The 23,358-nt window shown below is 48.4% G+C and overlaps 1 protein-coding gene across 3 annotated transcripts in view; it reads right to left on the reverse strand.

Annotated features, from left to right (window-relative positions):
* Positions 1–23,358, reverse strand: part of PEPD (peptidase D) — a 141,072-nt gene that overhangs the window by 82,881 nt on the left and 34,833 nt on the right. For all 3 annotated transcript variants that reach the window (XR_008540796.2, NM_001280530.1, XM_054672426.1), the window contains 1 exon segment: positions 13,579–13,623. Coding sequence is in view for 2 of the 3 variants with exons in the window: in NM_001280530.1 (NP_001267459.1) it covers positions 13,579–13,623 (45 nt within the window). In the remaining variant the exon portion in view is untranslated.

The following is a 23,358-nucleotide window of genomic DNA, read 5'->3' on the forward strand; positions in this document are numbered from 1 at the left end:
GACAGCAGACATAGCAGGAGACCAGGAGCAGAGAAGAGGGAGGCAGCCACAGATGAGAGGGTGGTCTATGTGGGCAGGGGAGTCACAATCGAGGGACCCTGCTGTCCCTTCCTGGCTGGGCTGTGCCTCCTGCAACTGGACTCCTGAGGCTCCCAGGTCCTCCCAACAAACTTGTGTTAATTTGCCCAAATGTGGTTAGGTTTCTGGTGGTTGCAATCAATCTCACCCGTGAGTAAGACCCACAGAGAGGAGCCAAATAAGTATTCGTTTTCTATCTCCACCCATTTAAAAAAACCCTGGGTCCGCTGGCACAGAAAGGGCAGCCATGCTGAGGCATTCAGAGCACCGGCCTGGGAGAAAGGCCCTGGGCTCCAGTTCAGCTCCACCCCTTCCCAGCGGTGTGGCCGAGATCCCTACTCTGTGCCTCGGTTTCCCCATCTGAAAAATGGAGATATGAACACTGTTTTCATCATAGGTTTGCAGTGAGAACGGAGTTGGCATTTTTAAAGCACTAAGGACAGTGCCTGGCACACAGTAAGTGCTGTGTACGCTTGTTCCAGAAACCAAGCGAAATGCAAAGCCTGCAGACACCACGTCGTCCACACTTCCCACCCCAAAGCCAGGCGGAATGCTCTGATGTCCTTAGGTAGGACATCTTGATTCTCATCAAAACATTACTCCCCACTATTCATGACAGGCCCACAAAGCTAGAGAAATCTCAGCAGACAAACGCAGCTTCCCTTCACTTTAAATTGCCATTTACTGGGGACCCGCCCCATGGTGGGTCCTGTAAGTTGCAGTGGATGCTGGGTGCACTGCCCAACTCATCCCCTGAGGCCACACCCCTCTACTGGTCTCCTTGATTCGATGGAGGGAGCCAAGACTCAGCTCCCTCACTTCAGCTGGGGACATCTCTGGGGGCCACTCCAGCACCAAAGCTCCCCATGGGAGCAGCCGAGATACCCTTGTGACAGCATCGCAGCCCAAGCCTGCTCCCTTACTCTGACACACACACTGATCCTGACAGCACTCCTCAATACGCTTCCTGCCCACTTGGCTCAGAGACTCAGCTTCCCATGGAACCCAACCTAGAACAGGTACTACCTTCCCATTTTACAGATAGCGACACTGAGACTTAACTGAGACAATGTCAAAGAGTGCGTGACCCACTCTGTTACACTCACCCCCTTTTTGTTGCACTCCATGCAAAAATAATAGAACCCTACACCCAGACAAACTACTAACCAAATACAGAAGGAAACTAGTCCTTTTTAGACATTCAAAAACTCAGAAATGGGGGAAGTACTTAAGGATGTACTCCAGCAGAGAGAGAAGGGCAGAAGGGTGGGGAGAGGGAGAAAGCACAAGCCAATAAAGAGAAGGAGGTGACATAATGGGATATTTTAAAAAACTGGAGTCAATCCAAAAGTATAATTAGACACTGGACTGCAAGCCTAGAAAGCAATGAGTAGAAATTAGAACTCCAAGTATGTGGCTCTGAGAAAAACATCCACAAAAAGAATGGCATGGATTCCTTTCTGCAGATAAAATCAATAGGAAGCTTAAAGCTCTTAGTGATATGGTGAAGAAGATATGTTTCTTCTCTCAATAAGAAAGAAGAAAGGCAAATTAAAACTCTAGGAACAACAAAACAAAACAGATATATGTATGAAGGCTGCATTTATTCACATGGTACCAAAGTAACACCAGGCAGATAACTCTCCAGGTCAAGGGGGAAAATGTAACCCAGTGATCAGTCTTAGCATCACTGATTGTGGGTCAACTAAGTATAATTTGTATCTGAATGTAGTGCAATAAGAAATACACATCACCTGGGATGTATTCCGGCGAATGTTTTAAACTTCTATGGCTTTAGATCTAACTTCCAGTTTGCAGGAAATATGGGGATAGAAGAACAAGCTAACCGCCACCACAAGTGAACAACCATACAAATCCAGAATTGGGATGCTGTGGTACAACTGGCCCAGCCTTTCAGTATCCGGGGGGAAAACCATCACAATACCCAAGTAAGAGATAGAACTATATTGGCCACGTCCAGCATGTCTTATGGACAACTGGAAGAATTCCTGTTTATGTGAACTTTCTAACTTTCAGCAATGCATGTATATATGTTGCTTTTGTTCTAATGAAAAAAAAAAAGAAATAAAAATTTTTTTCTAATAAAAAAACCATTCTTTAAACAGAGAATAAACTAAAATATGGAGTGATTTTGTACAGCTGGTGGTTATATAAGAAAAACAGTCTAGGCCGGGCGCGGTGGCTCACGCCTGTAATCCCAGCACTTTGGGAGGCCGAGGCGGGCGGATCACGAGGTCAGGAGATCGAGACTATCCTGGCTAACACGGTGAAACCCCATCTCTACTAAAAATACAAAAAATTAGCTGGGCATGGTGGCGGGCGCCTGTAGTCCCAGCTACTCGGGAGGCTGAGGCAGGAGAATGGCGTGAACCCAGGAGGCGGAGCTTGCAGTGAGCCGAGATCACGCCACTGCACTCCAGCCTGGGCGACAGAGCAAGACTCTGTCTCAAAAAAAAAAAAAAAAGAAAGAAAGAAAAAGAAAAACAGTTTATGTGCTCTTGATGCTAGGAGCCTCCTCTTGAGGGAGGCCCTGGGCTTGTGACATCCGACCCAAAGAGAAGGCACTCCTGCCCTGATACATTCCTTAGTTCTGCATAGACCACGGTCACAGTCATCACAGAAACACAGTTTTATGGCTTTTTTTTTTTAACCTTTTAGAGTTAATGTCTCCCTCAGACAGGTAAGATTAACTGCTCACATAAATGCAATGGAAATATTACAAACCCTAACAAGGAAACAGCAACAGAAGTCAGGAGGTAAAGACGGGTTGGAGAAAAGATGTGTAGAGAGAGCAGGGCCCCATCTGTGCAGCCTCAGCTCACCCAGGGCAAAGGCAAGATGGGGTGGAAAGTTCACAGAGCAAGAACTAAAGGAGGCTCAAATGTATGACAAAAAGGCAAATGGAACCCATGGAAGAACCAGCAATAAACATATGATGAAAAGATGGGTAGGGGTGACAGAGATGGCCCAAAGAATTCGCTTTGGGGAGGGGTGGTGTGGAGAGAGATGAGCTGGCAGGAGTCGCTGGTTTCATGATAACCTAGCTTTCCCGTACTGATTTTGTACTAGTGGCTTTTTAAACCAAGGGTACATATTGCTTTGATAGCACTTTAAAAACCTTAATGAGGTGCTGTCCATAATGGTAAATGTCCATTCATTCATTTCACATCACTAATAAGTAAGTGTCAGCTGGATGTACCAGGCACCGGTGATGGAGTGGAGTGAAAGGGCCACGTCCTCCCCTAATGGAGCGCAGAGACCATGGAGAGACGGATACAGCGTGAGTAAACACACAATGATGGAGTGGAAGGAGGGCTGCTAAGAGCAGGAGCCAGGGTGCTATGTGAGGGAATGATGGAGAGGCACGAGCCCTTTCGGTTTGGGGCTGGCCACCCGGTGAGGGAGGTCTGTAATACTGAGAGACCTGGAGAATGGAGGTGGGCAACCCAGCTGAGTCCCTCTGCACAAGGCAGAGAGTTCCCAGTGCACCCCTTGGCCAGCTCCTTTTCCTTTACTAAAGATGACCTACCTGCACCAAAGCTCCCAAAGGCCCACCCATGACTCTCACAAAGGTATCAATGCAAACACTCTCAAGATCAGCAAAGCTGGAGTGTCTGAGGACGCAGACCAGCACCCACGTCTCTGCTAGGAGCAAAGCTGGAGTGTCTGAGGACGCAGACCAGCACCCACCCCTCTGTTGGAGCAAAGCTGGGGTGTCTGAGGACACAGACCAGCACCCACGTCTCTGCTAGGAGCAAAGCTAGAGTGTCTGAGGATGCAGACCAGCACCCACCCCTCTGTTGGGAGCAAAGCTGGGGTGTCTGAGGACGCAGACCAGCACTCGCTCCTCTGTCAAAGGGCACCTCTCCTGCATCTCCTCTTCCTCCTCCTCGGCCTGGCCAAGAGCCCACCTGAGCTGGCCTCCATTGAGGCAGCCCAGACAGAGGCCCCGAGGCAGGCGAGGATGGCGGGAATGGGAGGGGCCTGGTGGCTCCCCTACTCCCATCAGAGGCAGCAAGCCCTTGGGAACTTCAAGGGAGCAGCCCATGCCAGCCAGCCGCTGACTCACACGGTCTCCGTGACGCCACACAGCTGGGACAGCCAGCCATTTGTCACTGGGAAATGAGGCGGGCACCCTGCAGCGCAGCGACACCTTCCCGAGACCACAGAACCTTCTGGGGAATGTGGAAAAAACAAACCCACAAGCCCAGGGAGACTTTCTCGAATGAACGCCCTTTCTCTCGGCGGAGGCAGCCCTAAAGCCTGACAGCGTGCTGTTAATCATCATGAAGGTGTCTCTGATGCCGCCGTATGGCGGGTGCAGTCCCATTATCTGGGACCAGGCACTTGCTCCTGTCCCCAGAGGGTGACAGTTCAGAGCCATGGGCAGGACAGGGGCCAGCAGCTCAGGCTCCCGAGGTCCGAACCCACTTGCGGTCCCTCAGGTGTCATTCCCACTGCCACCCTCTATGACGTCAGCCCGGGGAACCCACTGTCAGGGAGCAGGTCTCTCTTCTCTCAAATGCAGCGATGATCACTGTGTGACAGCATGGATGAGGGCCAGGATCTCCCGCCCTCCAACCCCTTACTTTCTCCTGGAGCCGCCCTCTGCCTTCATTTGGCTCAGATCCCTGGCCCTTCTCTATGGCCACTACTGTTGCCAGTGCTGTAGACTCCTCAGCCCTGTGCCCACCCATCCCCACAGGCTCGGCCTGTGCCTGCTCCAGGAGCACTGAGCACTGCCAGGGGAAGTCATGCACTGGCAATGGCCAAGCAAGCCCCAGTCACCTCAGCGAGGCCCCAGCTCTGCCGTGAGCTGCAGGGGAACCTGCAGGAGGGCTATTCTCAACTTCCCGCACCTTCCGAAGATTTCTACCCCCAACTTCTGCCCCCCACGGGAGCCGCCACAGATGAATGAATTCCACTCCTACTTCTTGGAGCGCGCAGCAGCCAGCAGATGGGTCCACTCTCACCTCTCCTCCTCCAAACTCCCAGGACTCCCCATCCGTCCTCTCCTCCCTCCCTTTTAAGGGAAGGTGCATCCTCTTCCCAAGCTCACACGCCCACCTGGGGATCCCAGCTCCAACCTCCACTAGCTCCTGCTAGAAGCTCCATGGCCACCGAAACAGCTTCCTCTACAAGTGAAGAATCCTCCCCTCACTTGCCTCCTTCTCCTCTTCCAGCCAAGCCTCCCCTACGCTGCCTGCCAGGCCCTAACAGTCCTTGCCTTGGGGGAGGAGGGAAAGCAGCTTTTGCGTTCTATTTTGAACTTCCTCCCCATCTCCTCCCCTCTCCTCTCCCCTCTTTGCTTCTCTCTTCACCCCCATCATGCTGCCAGCCCTCCCCTCCCCTTCTCGCAGAAGGTGTGGTTCCCTATGCCTCTCCCTGCTTTCCCTCTGCACCCACCTGTGGGTCCTGGGTGGCCTGGAGCTCAGCGTGCGAGAACCCCCACCGTGCCCCCATCTCAATGCGGCTCTGCCATCTTCCTGCTGCTTCAGCAGAGACCTGGGCGTCATCCTAGAAGCCCTCTCCCATCACATCCGTCCGCTGCTTCCCACATCCAACCCATGGTCAAGGGCTGCCACTCCCGCTCCACGACCTCCCTCAGGCCCCCCCATTTCTCTCTATCCGGCCTCCAGCCTCTCTGGCCTGGACAAGCCCTCCAGCCTCCAGGCCTCCAGCCCACCTGCCCTGATAGCAGCTGGGGATCTTTAGGAAATGCAAACCTTATCGGGCTTCCCCTCATTTCCAGTGGCCTTTAGGTAGCCTCAGGATGAAGGTAAACCTCTAGTAGAGCACAACTCACGTAGGTGCAGGCCATCTCCACCACTCACCCCACGTGCTCTCCCAGCCTCCTCCCTCCTCTGCCTGGAACTTGTTCCTGCCCACCTCTAGCACCCACCTGAAACACACTTTTCTAGGGGTCGGAGATGACCCCCTTCTACCCTCCCACCCTGGGCTAAATCCCTTCTCTGTGTTCCCTGGGTAGTCTAGGCGAATCCTCAGAAACCTCTAACACTTAGAATTCTTTTAATTTAAGTCTCTTCTGAAAGGCCATATATAGTCCTGGAAGACGGTCCCAGCACCGGCACAGACACGCAGTAACTATGTGTCATCAAAGCTACCTGTCCTTCCACCGAAGCCAGACAACAGCTCATTTCCAACAAGGAGAGCTGATGGCCTCATTTCAAAGAGAAAAGGAGGCCTCTCCACCCAACCCTCCCCACCCCATGGCAGCATGGGATGTTGCCAAACCGGGCACAGCAGGGGCAAAGCCTCCTCAGGCTCCAGCAGCCCAAACTCCCTCTGTCACTGCCTCGTCCCAGTCCCACAGGTAGGAAGAGCAGCCCAGGGTGGACGACAGGAGCCCACACTCCCAGGCTCTGCACTCTGCCTCCCACTGCAGCTGGGGCATCCTCCTACGGTGATGAGCAGGAAGAGGTCGTAATCTGCCAAAGGAGAAAGGACCACATCCTCCTCCCAGCAGAGGTGATAATCATCTCTGCCATCGAGGCCCAGGGACCTACTTGCTTTTCTAATCTTACTTTGGGGGAAGTGGGAAAAAAAATCAAACTGAACCAGGGCAAATTATTCTACAAAGGCAGTTCTCTGATGAAACCAGCCTGGCTGGGCTTTGGCCTGGCCCAATTGAATCTATGCTTAAATAGACGTCTGCTGTGTGCTGGCTTAACCAATTATCCATAGGGCACTCTGGGCCTGAAGTCTCGCCCAGGCGCCAGGCATAGAGGGATGCACCCCAGCCTGGCCTGGTTATCTCACAGCACCAACACTGGAAACTGTTTTTAAGATGACTGTAGAAAAGAACAGGATTTTCCAGCATTCCGTGCAGTTTCTCCCTGTCTTCAGGAGGAATGCACCACCCTGAATATGATGAGCCCATTTCCAGTGTTCTTGAGCATGAACAGACGAGGACAAAAGGGTGCCCCAGCCTCTGTGGGTCCACCGGCCCCTGGAGTGAGAGATGCATGGTCACACTCAGTCCCAGCCTTGTCTGCCCCAGGGGATGTGTGGGGTGGTTGTTAGAAGTATGATCTACAAGGCTGACAGCCCCATGAGAGGACAAAGGCCGCCTCCTCCAGGAAGCAACAGAGAATCATGGCTCAGGACAGGATGCCACCTAAGAAGTTTGAGTAGGCCAGGCATGGTGGCTCTCACTTGTAATCCCGGCACTTTGGGAGGCCAAGGCTAGAGGATCTCAGGCCAAGGCTGAGCACAGGAATTCGAGGCCAGCCTGGGCATCACAGTGATAACCTGTGTCTACAAAACATTTAAAAATCAGCCAGATGGCCAGGCGCAGTGGCTCATGCCTGTAATCCTGGCACTTTGGGAGGCCGAGGCAGGCGGATCACCTGAGGTTGGAAGTTCAAGACCAGCCTGACCAACATGCAGGAACCCCGTCTCTACTAAAAATACAAAAGTAGCCGGGCATGGTGGCACATGCCTGTAATCCCAGCTACTCGGGAGGCTGAGGCAGAAGAGTCGCTTGAACCTGGGAGGCAGAAGTTGCAGTGAGCCAAGATTGCGCCATTGCACTCCAGCCTGGGCAACAAGAACGAAACTCCATCTCAAAAAAAAAAAAAAAAAAAATCAGCTAGGCATGGGAGTGTGCACCTGTAGTCTCAGCTACTCGGGAGGCTGAGGTGGGAGGATGACTTGAGCCTGTGAGTCCGAGGTTGCAGTGAGCCATGATTACAACACTGCATTCCGGCCTGGGCAAGAGCATAAGACCCTGTCTCTAAAGAGAGAACTTTGGGCAGAAGTCAGCTCAGGCTCTTTGGCCAGGAAAAAACGTGCCAGGAAATGTGGGCACTGCACAGCCTCACAGAGAGTCCCCAGCTCATGGCCACGCTGTGGGCATCAACATGCCTGGAGGCTGCTCAAACAGACAGGGAGGCTGGGAGGCAAAGTCTCCTACCCCATGTAGGCCTGCTCTCCTGCTACAGACCTAAAATCACAAAAAGTAGATGAGGCAAAGATGTACTTGTGCAACCTTATTTTTTTCCTTAAACATTCACAAGTCACAGCACTGCCTCTGAGCATTAAACCCTGAATTAAGATATCAATTAACTGAGGTCTAAACACTCCACTGATTAAAATAGTAGTGAGACAAGGATGAAGGATTTCCAAAATCAGCCTCTAAGCATCAAAGTGGCACCGTGTTGAACAAAACTCATTTAAAGGGCCAGGAATTCCATCTCTCCTGGAGATGGATGTGCAGGGAATGATTCTATTGGAGCCAGGTGGGCGGGAATTCAACACCACTGAAACCGCAACAACTATCCCTCCCACACTCCATGACCCAGTGATGCAAAGGATAAAATCCCACAAGGGGAAGGACAGAAAGAAAAGAGCTGGTTGGAATTACATATCCTCCGGGGAATCAATCAATAAGTCCTCTCCAAGAAACCAAAGCCATGAAGAAAATGATGGTTTAGCTCAGCTGCGAGCTGAGTGTGCCTGAAACCTAGCCAGGGACGGGCAGACGTGGGGCAGAGGTCCACCTCCACGCTGGACCAGGGCCTGGCCACGCCTTTCCTTCTGTCTGATGCTCCCACATCCATCTCCTGCCTCCTGGCGCGCAGTGACTCAAGTTCTCACTCTCCCCTAGGAGTCCCACTTCCCATGTGGCTTTCTCGCTGGCGTAGGGTTAAATGCCTATTCATGAGGACACAAAGATGAGCAACGCTACTGGAATCCTTTTCACAGACACACCGAGAATTTAGGTCATCATCTACGTATCTTTTCTAATTTGGGACATGTTACCCAGGATGTAGAATCCTGGGACACGTCTACCTGTGAACCAACCACAGCTTCCCATCTCCTGTGCACACAGAGAGGCCGGGGAGCAGAAATAGACACGTTACCCACCGCCTGATTAATGCACGCAGGACACTTTTCGTTCTGTGTAATTAACAGCTCTAAAACCGGCAGATGACTCAATTTAACACAGTCTCGCTTAAAACTCAAGAAGGCACACGGCAATTGCTGACACGCCTGCTCTCCCCTGACGCTTCCAGAGGTACTTAACCGAAACCCAAGGCACTGAGCTATCAGGTGGTATGAAAGCATCTCCTTTTATTTCCCACCTTGCCTTCAGATCAATTTAATCATCTGCAAAACAGTAAAGCAGAACCACAGCCTAAATTATGGAAGTAAGATGCCTGCTCTTTTGAAGTTTCAACTTTTGACCTTCACATTCAAACTGCACTACCCAGCACAAGAAAAGAAATTATCCAGTTATGATCTCATGTTTGTGGGGAAGAGTATGATTATAGAGGAATTTACAGGAAATCAAAAAGGCGCTCCTTGAGAGAATGGAAAACAATAAAACAGTCACAGGAAGGAAATGAATGACAGCCGAACAAAAATGAGAAAGCGAGTTTGCCTGTGCTAGGAGAGGCTGCTTGCTGCCTTCCAATCAAGACAGGCTCCCGAGGAACCCCGTGTCCCCAGCCAAGCTGCTAGCAGAAGCTGGGGTGCATGTGGGTGCCAAGGAAGCCAAGCATCCGCCCCCCTGGTTCTCCACCCTACTATACCCTGGCCCCAGCACAAGACCATTCCAAGGGTGCTGGACCGTACATTCAGTGGGACCAGCAGTGAGCTGGGAGGATGACTGACACTCAGGCAGCCCCACTCCACGGGTGCCCCCTCAGAGCTGCAAGGAGCTGTGCAAGAGCCTGGGATCAACAGTCTGGGCTCAACTGGCATTTTCTCGGGCAAGTCACTAACTTCCCTGTATCTCAGTTTCTTCATCTGTAGCATGGAAATAACTAGAACACTTACCTAATACACCACAAATAAAATATCTTTAAATACAGTGACGTGTGTTAAGTGCTTAGCACAACACCTTGTACACATGGAGTCTCAACAGGTGACAGTCAGTGTTATCAAGATGTGCCAGGCTGCAGCCTGGCTAACATGGTGAAACCCCATCTCTACTAAAAATGCAAAAAGTAGCCGGGCATGGTGGTGCGCACCTGTAGTGGGGAGGCGGGGGCTGAGGCACAAGAATCACGTGAACCCGGGAGGCGGAGGTTGCAGTGAGCCAAGATCATGCCACTGTACTCCAGCCTGGGCAACAGAGCAAGACTCCATCTCAAAAAAAAAGTGTCAGGCTGGGTGCGGTGGCTCACGCCTATAATCCCAACACTTTGGGAGGCTGAGGTAGGAGGATCTCTTAAGGCCAGGAGTTCGAGGCCAGCCTGGGCAACACAGGAGACCCCATCTCTACAAAAAACAGAAAAATTAGCTGGATGTGGTGGCATGTACCTGGAGTCACAGCTACTTGGAAGGCTGAGGTGGGAGGATCGCCTGAGCCCAGGAGGTCAAGGCTGCAGCAAGCTACGATCATGCCACTGTACTCCAGCCTGAGAGACAAATTGAGATCCTGTCTCTTAAAAAAAAAAAAAAAAAAGACATGCCAGTCCTTCACTTATACTCTCATTCAATCTTTGAGCCTACTTTGCAGGTGAGGAAACTGAGGCTGGGTGAATCTTCACATCCGTACCATGAGTTAGGTTTCACCACATCTCCGTTTTACAGATCAAGAAGCTGAGGCTCAGAAAAGTCAAGTGACTTCCTGAGCAGGGAGGAGATGGGGCTAGAATTCACATGTGCCCGAGTTGATGGTTTCCTGTTATCCCCATAACCCTCCCACAGAGAGAGGGTGGTGAAGGCATTCAAGACCTAAGGGCAAAAGATGAGTCCCTGAGTCATAATCTAACATCATGGAAAGCCCACCCATTCCTGTTAATAAAGGACCTGCCCGCTGCCCCACACAGCATCCTTCCTTCAGTGCCCCAGGGAGTGTGATGATCATGACTACAGTGGACCCACCGAGAGTGACTGGGACCCGGGCTATTAAAATATACCCCTGAGCAGCAGGGACAATGTGACATTTCTAAAATGGTTCTACTGCCATCAACTTTCTGCTGCTTGCTTTAATAAAGTTGGGAGGTATGCTTAGGAACGCGGGCTCGACCTCAAAGCCTCGAAAATGTCACTTGAATTAAAGCATGCTTCTTTGAAAGTGACGAATTAATGACTTATCCCTTAGGAGATGGCAGGAGTACAGGACCCAGCCGTGGTCTCCAAGGCACCCAAGCTGTAAGTGACCACAAGGGAATGTCCCATGTGAGGCAGTGTAAGTGGACATGGCCCATTCTAAGTACCCAGGATTTATTTTTCTGCCAAATGGGGGCTACAGATAGGACAGGCTCTCTGGTTTCTCTTCAGATCCTATGAATCATTTGCCTTTTACGGACAAGTCAGGCATTTGTTAGTTTATTTTTTTGAGACAAGGTCTCGCTCTGTCACTTGGGCTGGAGTATGGTAGCATAATCATGGCTCACTGCAGCCTCGACCTCCTGGGCTCAAGCGATCCTCTTGCCTCAGCCTCCCAAGAAGCTAGGACTATAGGAGTCCAATGCCGTGTTCGGCTAATTTTTTAAAATTTTGTTTTTGTAGAGATGGGATCTCTCTATGTTGCTCAGGCTGGTCTCAAACTCCTGGCCTCAAGTGATTCTCTCGTGTTTGTCTCCCAAAGTGCTGGGATTACAGGCGTGAGCCACCAGCTTGGCTTTGTTACTTTATAAAAACAAGAGGTGGCTGTGAACTTGAAGAACACCAGCCCTGTCTTCACAGAGTGTGGCTGTGAGGGGCATCGGACCCACTGGCCTCTAACCCTGAGGGTCAGTATTAGCGCCTGTCATCAGCCCTCAGTTCTCCACCCCCAGCTCAGCCCTCTCTCCCACTGGCACCTACCTCAGACTCAACACACCCCAAGTCCCAGATCTGCCCCGGCATCTGGCCCTCCCAGTTGTCCCCATCTCAGTGACACACCACCTAGCTATGCGGGACAAAAACCTGGAGTCACCTTCAACTCTGCCCTTCACTCACGCATCATAACCGGTCCCTCCCAGGAGCTTTCCCTCTTGACTGCGGCTTCACCACTCAGATCTGTCCTGCCACAGCCCTCCACTGCCAGCTGGACCCCTGCAACAGCCTCCTAACTTGCCACCTGTTCCCACACTTGCCCTACAGCTGGGTCTCTAGTCTGAGGCCAAAATGATTTCTTATTTTTTATTTTATTTTTTTTGAGACAGAGTCTTGCTCTGTCGCCCAGGCTGGAGTACAGTGGCGCGATAGCTCACTGCAACCTCTGCTTCCCAGGTTCACACCATTCTCCTGCCTCAGTCTCCCTAAGAGCTGGGACTACAGGTGCCCGCCACCATGCCCTGCTAATTTTTGGTATTTTTAGTAGAGACGGGGTTTCACTGTGTTAGCCAGGATGGTCTCGATCTCCTGACCTCATGATCCACCCACCTCGGCCTCCCAAAGTGCTGGGATTATAGGCCTGAGCCACCGCACCTGGCTCGAAATGATTTTTTAAATGCAAACCCAATTCTGCCATTCTCCTGCTTAAACCCTTCAGGGGTTTCCTGTGTTTCCCATTCCTCTCAAGAAAAAGTCAAAACGGACACCAAGGCCCACCCAGCCACTGCCTGTCTCTCCAACTGTTCTCGGGCTCTGCTCCCTGGCTCCGCACTGGCCACACAGAGCCACCACCCTTTCTCTTATTTCTGTGAACGAGTGGTCCTTTTGCCAGGGTCACTCTCTCCTACTCCTTCTTTTTCCACAGCTGATGCCCATTCATCTTTCAGGATACCTCCTTGGTCCCAAGCTCTAAGACGAGGCAAGTCAGAGCTCCCAGCTAGACAGGAAAGAAAATGTGATCATACAGACTTAGGGTCATATGTGAGAAGGCTACACATCTCCTTGGCAAGTGATGATGTGGCAAAGGCCTGGCCTCGCCTCTCTTCTACATTCTCAGTAAGTGCAGCCATCCATCAAAGAAAAAATGCCTTGCTGCTGTCAAAGAGCAATGCGATGGCTTAGGAAGAAAACTGGTGGCACACTGGGATGGGAGGGCCACCTCCAGGGCCCACAGAGGTGGCGCCCAACATAAGACAGCTCACTTTGTAGGCAGCTAGTAGAAACCAGTTGTGCAGCAGGTAAGGGCTAACAGTATCACCACGGGAAGGAAGAAGGTGACAGAAGAATGCATGGAACAGAATGCCACCTTTGTCAAGACACATGTGTGACATGTTTACCTTTCTGGCAATGGGATTATGTGTTATGTTTATTTCTGCCCTTTTCACTATCTACCTCGTGCTGGAGCTATCTAAGTTTGGTTTACTTATGGTAGGAGTTTTTGTAAGATTGCAAATAAGGGAAATAAGTTTAACTGATGTTTAAGTGACTCATGCCCTTTCAAAAAAAGTACGGCCAGTCAACCAACAACAAAGAACAAGCAAAACAGAAAAGGCTATGGGAGAAGGTTCTGGGAATCTGCTTTCTGAGGGGCTCTCTGAGATAGTGTGGGCAGGAACAACAAGGCATTCCATCCCCATGAGCCGAGCACAACAAACAGGCAAGGTGACCACAGGCCGTACTCACCACTCAACGATCTCTGGGTGAAGAATGGTATTGTTGACTTCGAACCTGTAGGGCGAAAAGAAATCAAGCCCATTAATCCAACGGTCTGTCATGTCCCAGCAAGAACTACCTCATTCAAGACATGCACACATGATGAAGAGGGTCCCACACTTTAATTTCATGACTTCCTGACCCACAAAAGGCCTGTTGATCCCTTCCTTCAGCAGACCTGGCAGCCTGGGCCATGTCCTCCAAATGCAGTCGGTTGGAGAGCAAGCTTTATGGCTACAAAACACCAGCCCTGATCCCCACTAGGCAGACAGCATAGTCTCTTGTGTCAAGTATATCAAAATACACACAATAGGAGTACCAGAAGGAAAGAATGCAGAGAAAGCAAAAACCTCACCAATTTGATGAAAAACATTAATCTACATATCCATAAAGCTCCATGAACTCGAAGTAGGATAAATTCAAAGATATCCACACCTAGACACATCATAATCAAACTGTCAAAAAAGTATCTTGAAAGCAGCAAGAGAAAAGTATTAATAATTCATCACTTACAAGGGATCCTCAATTAAATTAATAGCTGATTTCTCATCAAAACCTATGGTGGAGAGAAGGCAGTGGGATGACATTTAAAGTGCTGAAAGATTAAAAAAAAGTCCACCAAGAATTCCATATCCAACAAGGCCATTATTAATAAATGAGGGAGAACTAAAACATCCCAGATAAGCAAAACCCAAGAGAATTTATCACTAGCAGACCTACCCTGAAAGAAAAACCAAAGGGAATTGTTTCAAATAAAATGAAAAGGTACTGCAGAGTAACCTGAATCCACATGAAGAGAAAGAGAGCACTGGCAATGGTAACCATATAGATAAATATAAAGACAGTATAAATGTATTTTTTGTTTGTAACTCCTTTTCTCTCCTGACTTAAAAGACAACTGAATAAAGCAATAATTGTAAATCTGTACTGATAAGTACAAAATGAATAAAGATGCAATCCACATGAAATAACAGCACAAAAGAGAAAGAGGAAAAGGAGACATATAGGGGCAAGCTTTTGCATGCTATTTAAATTAAGTTGACATTAATGCAAACTAGATTTTCAAGTTTAAGTAGTCAATTGTAATCCCCATAATCATTAAGAAAACAGCTAAAACATACAGAAAAGGAAATGAGAAAGAAACCAAAATGTTACAATAAAAAAAAAAATCAAACACAAAAAAATGTAATGGAGAAAGTGAGGAACAAAAATGTTATAAGACATATAGAAAACTAATTTTAAAATGGTAGTTTTTCCTTATCAATAATTACTTTAGATGTAAATGGATTAAATTCTCCAATTACAAGGCAAGGATTGGTGAATGAATTCTTTTTTTTTTTTTAAATTTTAAGTTCAGGGGTACATGTGCAGGTTTCTTATATAGGTAAACTTGTGTAATGGGGCTTTGTTGTACAGATTATTCTGCCACCCAGGTATTAAGTCTAGTGCCCATTAGTTATTTTGTTATTTGTCCTGATCCTCTTCCTCCTCCCACCCTCCACCTTCCAATAGGCCCCAGTGTGTGTTGTCCCCATCTATGTGTCCATGTGTTCTCATCATTTAGCTCCCACTTGTAAGTGAGAACATGTGGCATTTGGTTTTCTGTTCCTGCATTAGTTTGCTGAGGATAACAGCCTCCAGCTCCATCCATGTTCTTGCAAAGGACATGATCTCATTCTTTTTTATGGTTGCATAGTATTCCATGGTGTATACCATACCACATTTTCTTTATCCAGTCTACCATTGGCGGGCATTTAGGGTGATTCCATGTGTTTGCTATTGTGAATAGTGCTGCGGCGAACATACACATGCATGTGTTGTTAGAACAATTTATATTCCTTTGGGTGTATACTCAGTAACGGGATTGCTGGGTCGAATGGTATTTCTGTTTTTAGGTCTTTGCGGAATTGCCACGCTGTCTTCCACAATGGTTTAACTGATTTACACTCCCACCACCAGTGTGTAAGTGTTCCTTTTCCTCTGCAACCTTGCCAGCATCTGTTATTTTTTGACTTTTTAATAAAAGCCAGACAGAATGATTTTTTAAAATATGATCCAACTATATGCTCTAAAGAGACACACTTTAGATTCAAAGACACAAATAGGTTGAAAGTAAAAGGATGAGAAACGATATGCTACACAAACAGAAACGAAAATGGAACTAGAATGGCTATACTAACATCAGACAAAATAAGCCTTAAGATACAAAGTTTTACTAAAGACAAAGAAGGACATTTTATAACGATAATTAGGTCAATCCACAAAGAAGAGAAAACAATTACAAATATATGCACATAACAGAGCCCTAAGATATATGTATCAAAAACTAACAAAATTGGAGAGAGAAACTGACAATAGTTGGAGACGTCAATAATCTACTTTCGGTAATGAATAAAACAATTAGACAGAAGATTAAAAAGGAAACAGAAGACCTGAACAAAAACGCTGTGGCTCACGCCTGTAATCGCAGCACTTTGGGAGGCCAAGGCGGGTGGATCACGAGGTCAGGAGATCGAGACCATCCTGGCCAATATGGTGAAAACCCGTCTCTACTGAAAACACAAAAATTAGCAGAGCATGGTGATGGGCACCTGTAATCCCAGCTACTCAGGAGGCTGAGGCAAGAGAATCGCTTGAACCGAGGAGGCGGAGATTGCAGTGAGCCAAGATCGCACCACTGCACTCCAGCCTGGCGACAGAGCAAGACTCCGTTTCAAAAAATATATATATATAGCGTGTGTGTGTGTGTGTGTGTATGTATGTGTGTATGTATATATGTATACATACATATGTATACATACGTATGTATGTATGTATGTGTGTATGTGTGTATATATATATATATATCAAAAACCTAACAGGTACCTCTAAAATACTCAGCCAATAGCAGCAGAACAGCCATTTTCTCAAGTGCACATGGATCATTCTCCAGGATACACTTTATGTTAGGTCACAAAACAAGTTCCAATACATTTCAAAAGACTGAAATCACACTAAGCATGCCCTCTGACCACAATGGAATGAAATAAGAAATCAGTAATATAAGGAAAATAGAAAAATTGACAAATATGTAGAAATTAAACAGTAGACTCCTAAATAACCAATGGATCACATATCAAACCTTACAAAGGAATGAAAAAGGGGGAAATTACTACTGACTTTACAGAAATAAAAAAGTTTATAAGGGAATATTATAAATAACATACAGTAACAAATTGGGTAACCTATTTGAAACAAATCCCTAAAGACACAAACTATTAAATTGATATAAGAAATAGAAAATCTAGGCTGGGCGCAGTGGCTCATGCCTGTAGTCCCAGCACTTTGGGAGGCTAAGGCGGGCAGATCACCTGAGGTCAGGAGTTCGAGACCAGCCTGGCCAACATTGCAAAACCCCATCTCTACTGAAAATACAAAAATTAGCCAGGCATGGTGGCTTGTGCCTGTAGTCCCAGCTACTCGGGAGGCTGAGGCAGGAGAATTGCTTGAACCCAGGAGGCTGAACATGCAGTGAGCCGAGATCGTGCCACTGCACTCCAGCCTGGGTGACAAGAGTGAAACTCCATCTCAAAAAAAAAAAAAAAGAAAGAAAGAAATAGAAAATCTAAACAGACCTTAACAAGAGATCAAATTTGTAATAAAAAACTTCTCATAAAGAAAAGCCCAGGACCAAATGTCTTCTATGAAATGAATAGAAATTCTATCAAGTGTTTAAAGAATTAACACCAATCTTCATAAACTCTTACCAGAAAAGGGCCAGGTGCAGTGGCTCATGCCTGTAATCCCAGCACTCTGGGAGGCAGAGGTGGAGAATGGCTGGAGGTCAGGAGTTCAAGACCAGCCTGGCCAACACGGCAAAACCCCATCTCTACTAAAAATAAAAAAAAAATTAGCCCAGCGTGATGGTGCGCACCTGTAATCCCAGCTACTTAGGAGGCTGAGGCAGGAGAATCACATGGACCCAGGAGGCGGAGGTGCAGTGAGCTGAGATCACACCACTGCACTCCAGCCTGGGAGATAGAGAGAGACTCCATCTCAAAACAAACAAACAAATAAACAACAACAACAACAACAAAAACAGAAAAGGAGGCAATACTTTTCAACCACTCTACAAGGTCAGTATTACCTTGATGCTAAGCTAGACAAAGACACCTTAAGAAAACAAAATTACACACCCAAATTCCTTGCGAATAGAGATAAAAATTTTTCAACAAAACACTAGCAAACAGAATCCAGCAACATATAAAAAGGATATATATACATCATGACCAAGTGGGATTTTTTCCCAGGAATACAAGATTCCTTCAACATACAAAAAGAAATCAATGTAACACATCAATCATATTAATAGAACACATAATAAAACCATATGCTTGTATAAATAGATGGAGAAAAATAAACGGATAAAATCAAACACCTTTTCATAATAAATACTCAATGAACTAGGGAGGGAAGGGAACTTCTTCAACTTGATAAAGAGCATCTACAAAAAACTCCCTCAACTAACATCATAGCATACTGAATGGTAAAAGACTAAAAGCTTTCCCCTAAGATGAGGAACAATGCAAGCATGTCTGCTGTCTCCAATTCTATTCAACCCTGTACTGGAGGTTCTAGCCAAGGCAAACAGGCAAGAAAAGACATGAAAGGCATCCAGATGACCCTGCAATTCCACGTCTAGTTATATAGCCAAGGGAACTGAAAGCATATGTTCACACAAGAAGTCTGACATCTATGCTCATAGCAGCATTACTCAGAACAGCCAAAAGTTGGAAGCAACCCAGGTGTCCACCAACTGATGAATGGACAAACGAAATGTGGTACGTATCCACAGAAAAAAATATTTTTCAGCCATAAAACAAAGTAGTAGTGACAGAATAAGCAAGCAGGGAAATCAGGAAAGATATAGAAGATATAAACAATAAATTAACCAACTTGACGTAGTTGACATATACAGAACACTATGGCCCATAACTGCAGAATACATGCTTCCTTTAAGTGTATGTGAACATTTATCATAATGGTCACATGCTGGAAGTTTCAACATATTTTAAAGGGCTGAGATGCAGAGAACGTTCATTAATCACAGTAGAATTAAATGAGAAATCAAAAAATATCCATGGCTCAAAGATAAAAATACAATGAAATTAGAAAATAACAATATAAAATATCATAACCTGTGAGAAATGTAGCTAAAGCAGTGCTTACAGGAAAACTCATAGCTCTAAACATACACAGCAGAAAAGAACACTGAAAATCAGCGATCGAAACTTCCATCCTAAGAATGCCCCTTGAAGAAAGCAATGAAATGAAAAGGAAACATACAAGAAAAATCTACAAAGCCAAAAGCTGCTCTTCGATAAGATGAACATCATTGAAAAGGTGACCCCAGGAGACAAAAGGATCAGGTCAGAGCACATCTCTGACACAAGAAAATCCTGTGTGACCCAGAGCTCAAGCTGGAGAACAAGGTAGCCTAGCACAAGCTATAGGCCTCAGCAGAGAAGCCTCGGCAAGACTTCAACTCTCTGGATTCCAAGACCTGCTCCTTAGCCAGGTGTGGTGGCTCACACCTGTAATCCCAACAGTTTGGGAGGCCAAGGCAGAAAGATCACTTGAGCCCAGGAATTCAAGACCAGCCTGGGCAATGTGGCGAGACTTTGTCTCTACAAGAAATTTAAAAATTATCTGGGTGTGTTGGCGCACACCTATAGTCCCAACTATTCAGAAGGCTGAGGTGGGAAGATTGCTTGAGCTCAGGAGGTTGAGGCTATAGTGATTCATGATTGCACCACTGTACTCCAGCAGCCTGGGCAAGAGTGACTCTTGCCCAGTCTCTTTAAAAAAGCCTGTCTCTTTAAAAAAGAAAAAAAAGACCTGCCCCATCTTAGGGAAGGATAGCACACACAAGCACACGCAGGGTCGTGACCTCCTGTCCTCCTGCCAGCCAGGGACACTCCATGGCTTCGTTAATGGTGTTGAAAACACCTATGTAATGCCATGGTTGTGAGGCCAGCAGCCCTTCTAGCTGAGCCAACTGAACAGGGGCAGGGACAGGGGAGAGAAGAGAGAAGGGGGTAACAGCAGACTGAGAGGATTCCAGATCTCTGAAGCTTTCAGGATCCTTAACTATACAAACAGAACTATATGACTCAAAGTCAACCTAAATGTTGTGGAATCAAAGCCTTACTTATGAACTATCAAAGAGACTATGGGCAGCCAGTGTGGGTCAGAGTGAAGAACAGGGCAGCAGGTGACATAAATCAAAACTACAAAATAGACTCTGGCTCCCACTGCACCAAATGCCACTTTGACCCTAGGAAAAGCAGTGGCCAATCTACTCAGCAGCCAAACACACCACCACCATTTCATCTTACTCAACGTACGTACGCATACACACGTGCACATGCACACAAGCAGCAAAGTGACCCAGCACAGAGTGACTCAGCACATAGACACAGATGCACACACGCAGACACACAGAGACAGGCATACGCTTGGAAAAGAGGCACACACGGACACACACAGCCATGTGCACAACAGGGGCATGCTCGGACACACATAGATAGACCCCACTGTATATGCACACACACAGATGTAGGCAGGCATGAACAGGAACACATACACACAAACACACACTAAGGCACAAACTTAGGGGAATGTAGACACACATATACACACACATACTCAGACAGGCAAATACTTAAGACACACAAAAAGATCCACACCCTGATATACACACAGACACAGATCAATGTATATACACAGATAGACACACACACACACACTCAGACACAAAAATATACTCAGAGAAACACAATCAGACACACACGGAAGAATCCAAAAGACAAGGTTAACAGGCTGAACCCTGGGTAATAAAATTCATATAGTTCTCATTTTTGCCTCCATGCTGGTTAGCATTTTCTACAATGAGCATGTATTAATCGTGTAAAAGTATCAACGAAATCCCACTGGGCCTGTGAGGGTAGGCGTGCCCTGGAAGCAGAGTGTAATTTCCTGATGAGCTTTAAATGTGGGCTGGGAGATGAGAGGGCCAAAGCCCCTGTCCCAGGCCACTGGCTTCTTCCCGGGCATATCTCACCCAAAGATAAGGCAGCCCCTCCACTCTGCTCCCTGCCAAAGGGTTGGGTCAGGTTCTCACCTCTTGAGGGTCCCTCCCCTCACCAAGAACTCCATGGGTCACAATTAGAAAGCCAATCCCGGCTGGGCGCGGTGACTCACACCTGTAATCCCAGCACTTTGGGAGGCCGAGGCGGGTGAATCACCTGAGGTCAGGAGCTCGAGACCAGCCTGGCCAACATGGTGAACGCTGTCTCTACTAAAAATACAAAAATTAGCCACGTGTGGTGGTGCACACCTGTAATCCCAGCTACTTGGGAGGCTGAGGCAGAAGAATCATTGCAATCTGGGAGGTGGAGGTTGCAATGAGCTGAGATCGTGCCACTGCACTCCAGCCTGGGCAACAGAGCAAGACTCTGTCTTAAAAAAAAAAAAAAAAAAAAAAAAAAAAAAAAGAAGCCAATCCTAAATATTAACTTGATATCCAAGTTAACAGTAACCAGAAAACCATGGTCCTCAAACCACAGATTGGTATTTTGCTATAATCGTCAAGTTTTAATAATGTCCCTCTACTTCCTGGGTTTTAAAATTCACATCTTCGGATATTAATATTCCTGCATTAACAACCCCCAAATTCAGAATTTCATCTTTAACTGCTTGCTTAAATGGAATCAATTCGTTACCAATTGTCTTCAAATATGCAGGGTGATCTAAGTAAATGCCAAAAGATAAGAAATACACTTAGCCTGAATAAGTGTATTTCTTACACTGATGTAAGAAATGTAAAATACTGACCATATACAATGGCAGGAAACGGAGCCCCTGTCACTCACTGCCCCGGCCCAGAGCTCCTGGGTACAGCTTCTGTCTGTCTGGGAGGCGACTGCCTTGTGCCAAGAAGGCACCCCCGTTAAGGCATGGAAACTTGATGGACAGGCAGCCCTCAGCTCAGGCCACCCGGCCCCTGCCAACAATCCCCCAACAGACCATCTCTCCTTCATGGTCAGTCTCCTGCTCTCAGGAAAACCTGCCCTAACGTCTACCTCCTTAGATGTTTTCAGAGATCTACCATGTCTGACTTTGCTCCCAGCCTTCAGGAGCGAAGTGTTCCAGGGAGCCTATCTTGCCATCCACAGGAAGAAGTCTCAAGTCTCTTGCTGCAGGGTTCCCCTCCCCACCTCAGCCCCCACTAGCCCCCAAACCAACCCCCCATCATGCCCCAGCCAGGACCTGGCAATGAGCACCCGACCCCATGCCCACACCCACCCCTCCTGCCAGAGCCCGCAGCAAAGCCTGCTCTTCCCAAATCTTCCTCGGGACTGCTCCAATCAAGCCACACACGGAGCTGCTGCCTGGGCTGGACCCCAAACTCACAAGCCCCTACAGACCATCCCGGCCTACGCCCTTCACGCTACTGTCATCACGCCGAGCCACACCACTGGGTGAGCCCAGGGGCCTCAGTCCACAGGGGGCTCCCTCTGGTCTCTCTGGCCGTGTGCATGCCCACCACCCTCAGCCCATCTCTGCCCTGTCCTCTCTGCTCCTTGTCCTCTGCTGTCCCCACACCTCGAGACCCCACACACTCTTACTGCAGGCAGCAGGCGGCCTGGCCCCGATCTGGGGAGGTGGAGGGAGGTCTGAGACCAAGGCTGAGCCCAAATGGGACAGACCCCAGGCCAGGCACCCCGAGTAGCCACACCTGGAGGGGTCCTGGCCCAACCATCCAGCTGGACCAGGGTCCCAAGGGTATAGGCTGGGTGGACAGGTGGGGACCACTGTCTACCACAAGCTCCTCTTCCCTGCAGGCCAGGGGATAAGGGGAGCTGGGGGGGCCCATCAGGTCAAACCAAGAGGCCAAACCTGAACTTCTGTTAGAGGAGGAGGTCAATCGAAGCCCAAGGTGCAAGGTGCTGCAGAGACATTTAAAAGGGTCAAAAAGGACAATGCCAGGAACAAGGAGCTTCATCAGAGCAGTGAGAGGCAACTGGGGTGGAAGCAGCTGCGTATTGGAGAGGAGGACGACAGCAAGATTCATCTTGCTTGGGAAACAGGCTATTAATATCCCAGCTAGCAGCTGGAGGTGCACCCGGCAGGCAGGGGAATGCGGTTGCTGAGCGGCAGCAGCTCTTGGGGACGTGGTCTCTGCCCAGCCCGGCAAGAAAGTGCTGGCAGCCTGGGTGAGTGGAAGGCAGGGGGATGAGCTGCACCTGGACCCCAGGAATGCAGACAAGACTGTCCACAGGGAAGCAGCTGGGAGCAGCTGGAGGCAAAGGCTGGGGCCCCATGTCAAGGCCCACGGCATGCAGGGTAGGGGGCACCAGCCAGAGCTCCTGCCTCAGTGAAACAGCCCTGGTGGCAGTGAGGTGGAAGGCCCCGAGGGGAGAGACATGGGTGGATGGCCCCCTACAGTGGACAAGGAAGGGAGGGAGGAGAACAAGCAGGCCAGAGATGGCCACAAGGGTTCTCACCCGCTGCGCATTGCATCAGCCAAGTCAGAGACTCGGCCAGTAGCCCGACGCGTAGGTGCGGAAACTGACGCACCAGCACCCGGGGTGGGGGGCAATGTCTCGGCCCAGCCCCCAGCTGAGGGGCCGGGTGAGCACGCCCCAGCCTGGTCTGGATCAGAGATTGGAGAGGTACCAGCCCGGTGCCTGGGGAGATGGTGCAAAA

Source organism: Pan troglodytes, chromosome 20 (assembly GCF_028858775.2).
Source record: "Pan troglodytes isolate AG18354 chromosome 20, NHGRI_mPanTro3-v2.0_pri, whole genome shotgun sequence".
Taxonomy (NCBI): domain Eukaryota; kingdom Metazoa; phylum Chordata; class Mammalia; order Primates; family Hominidae; genus Pan; species Pan troglodytes.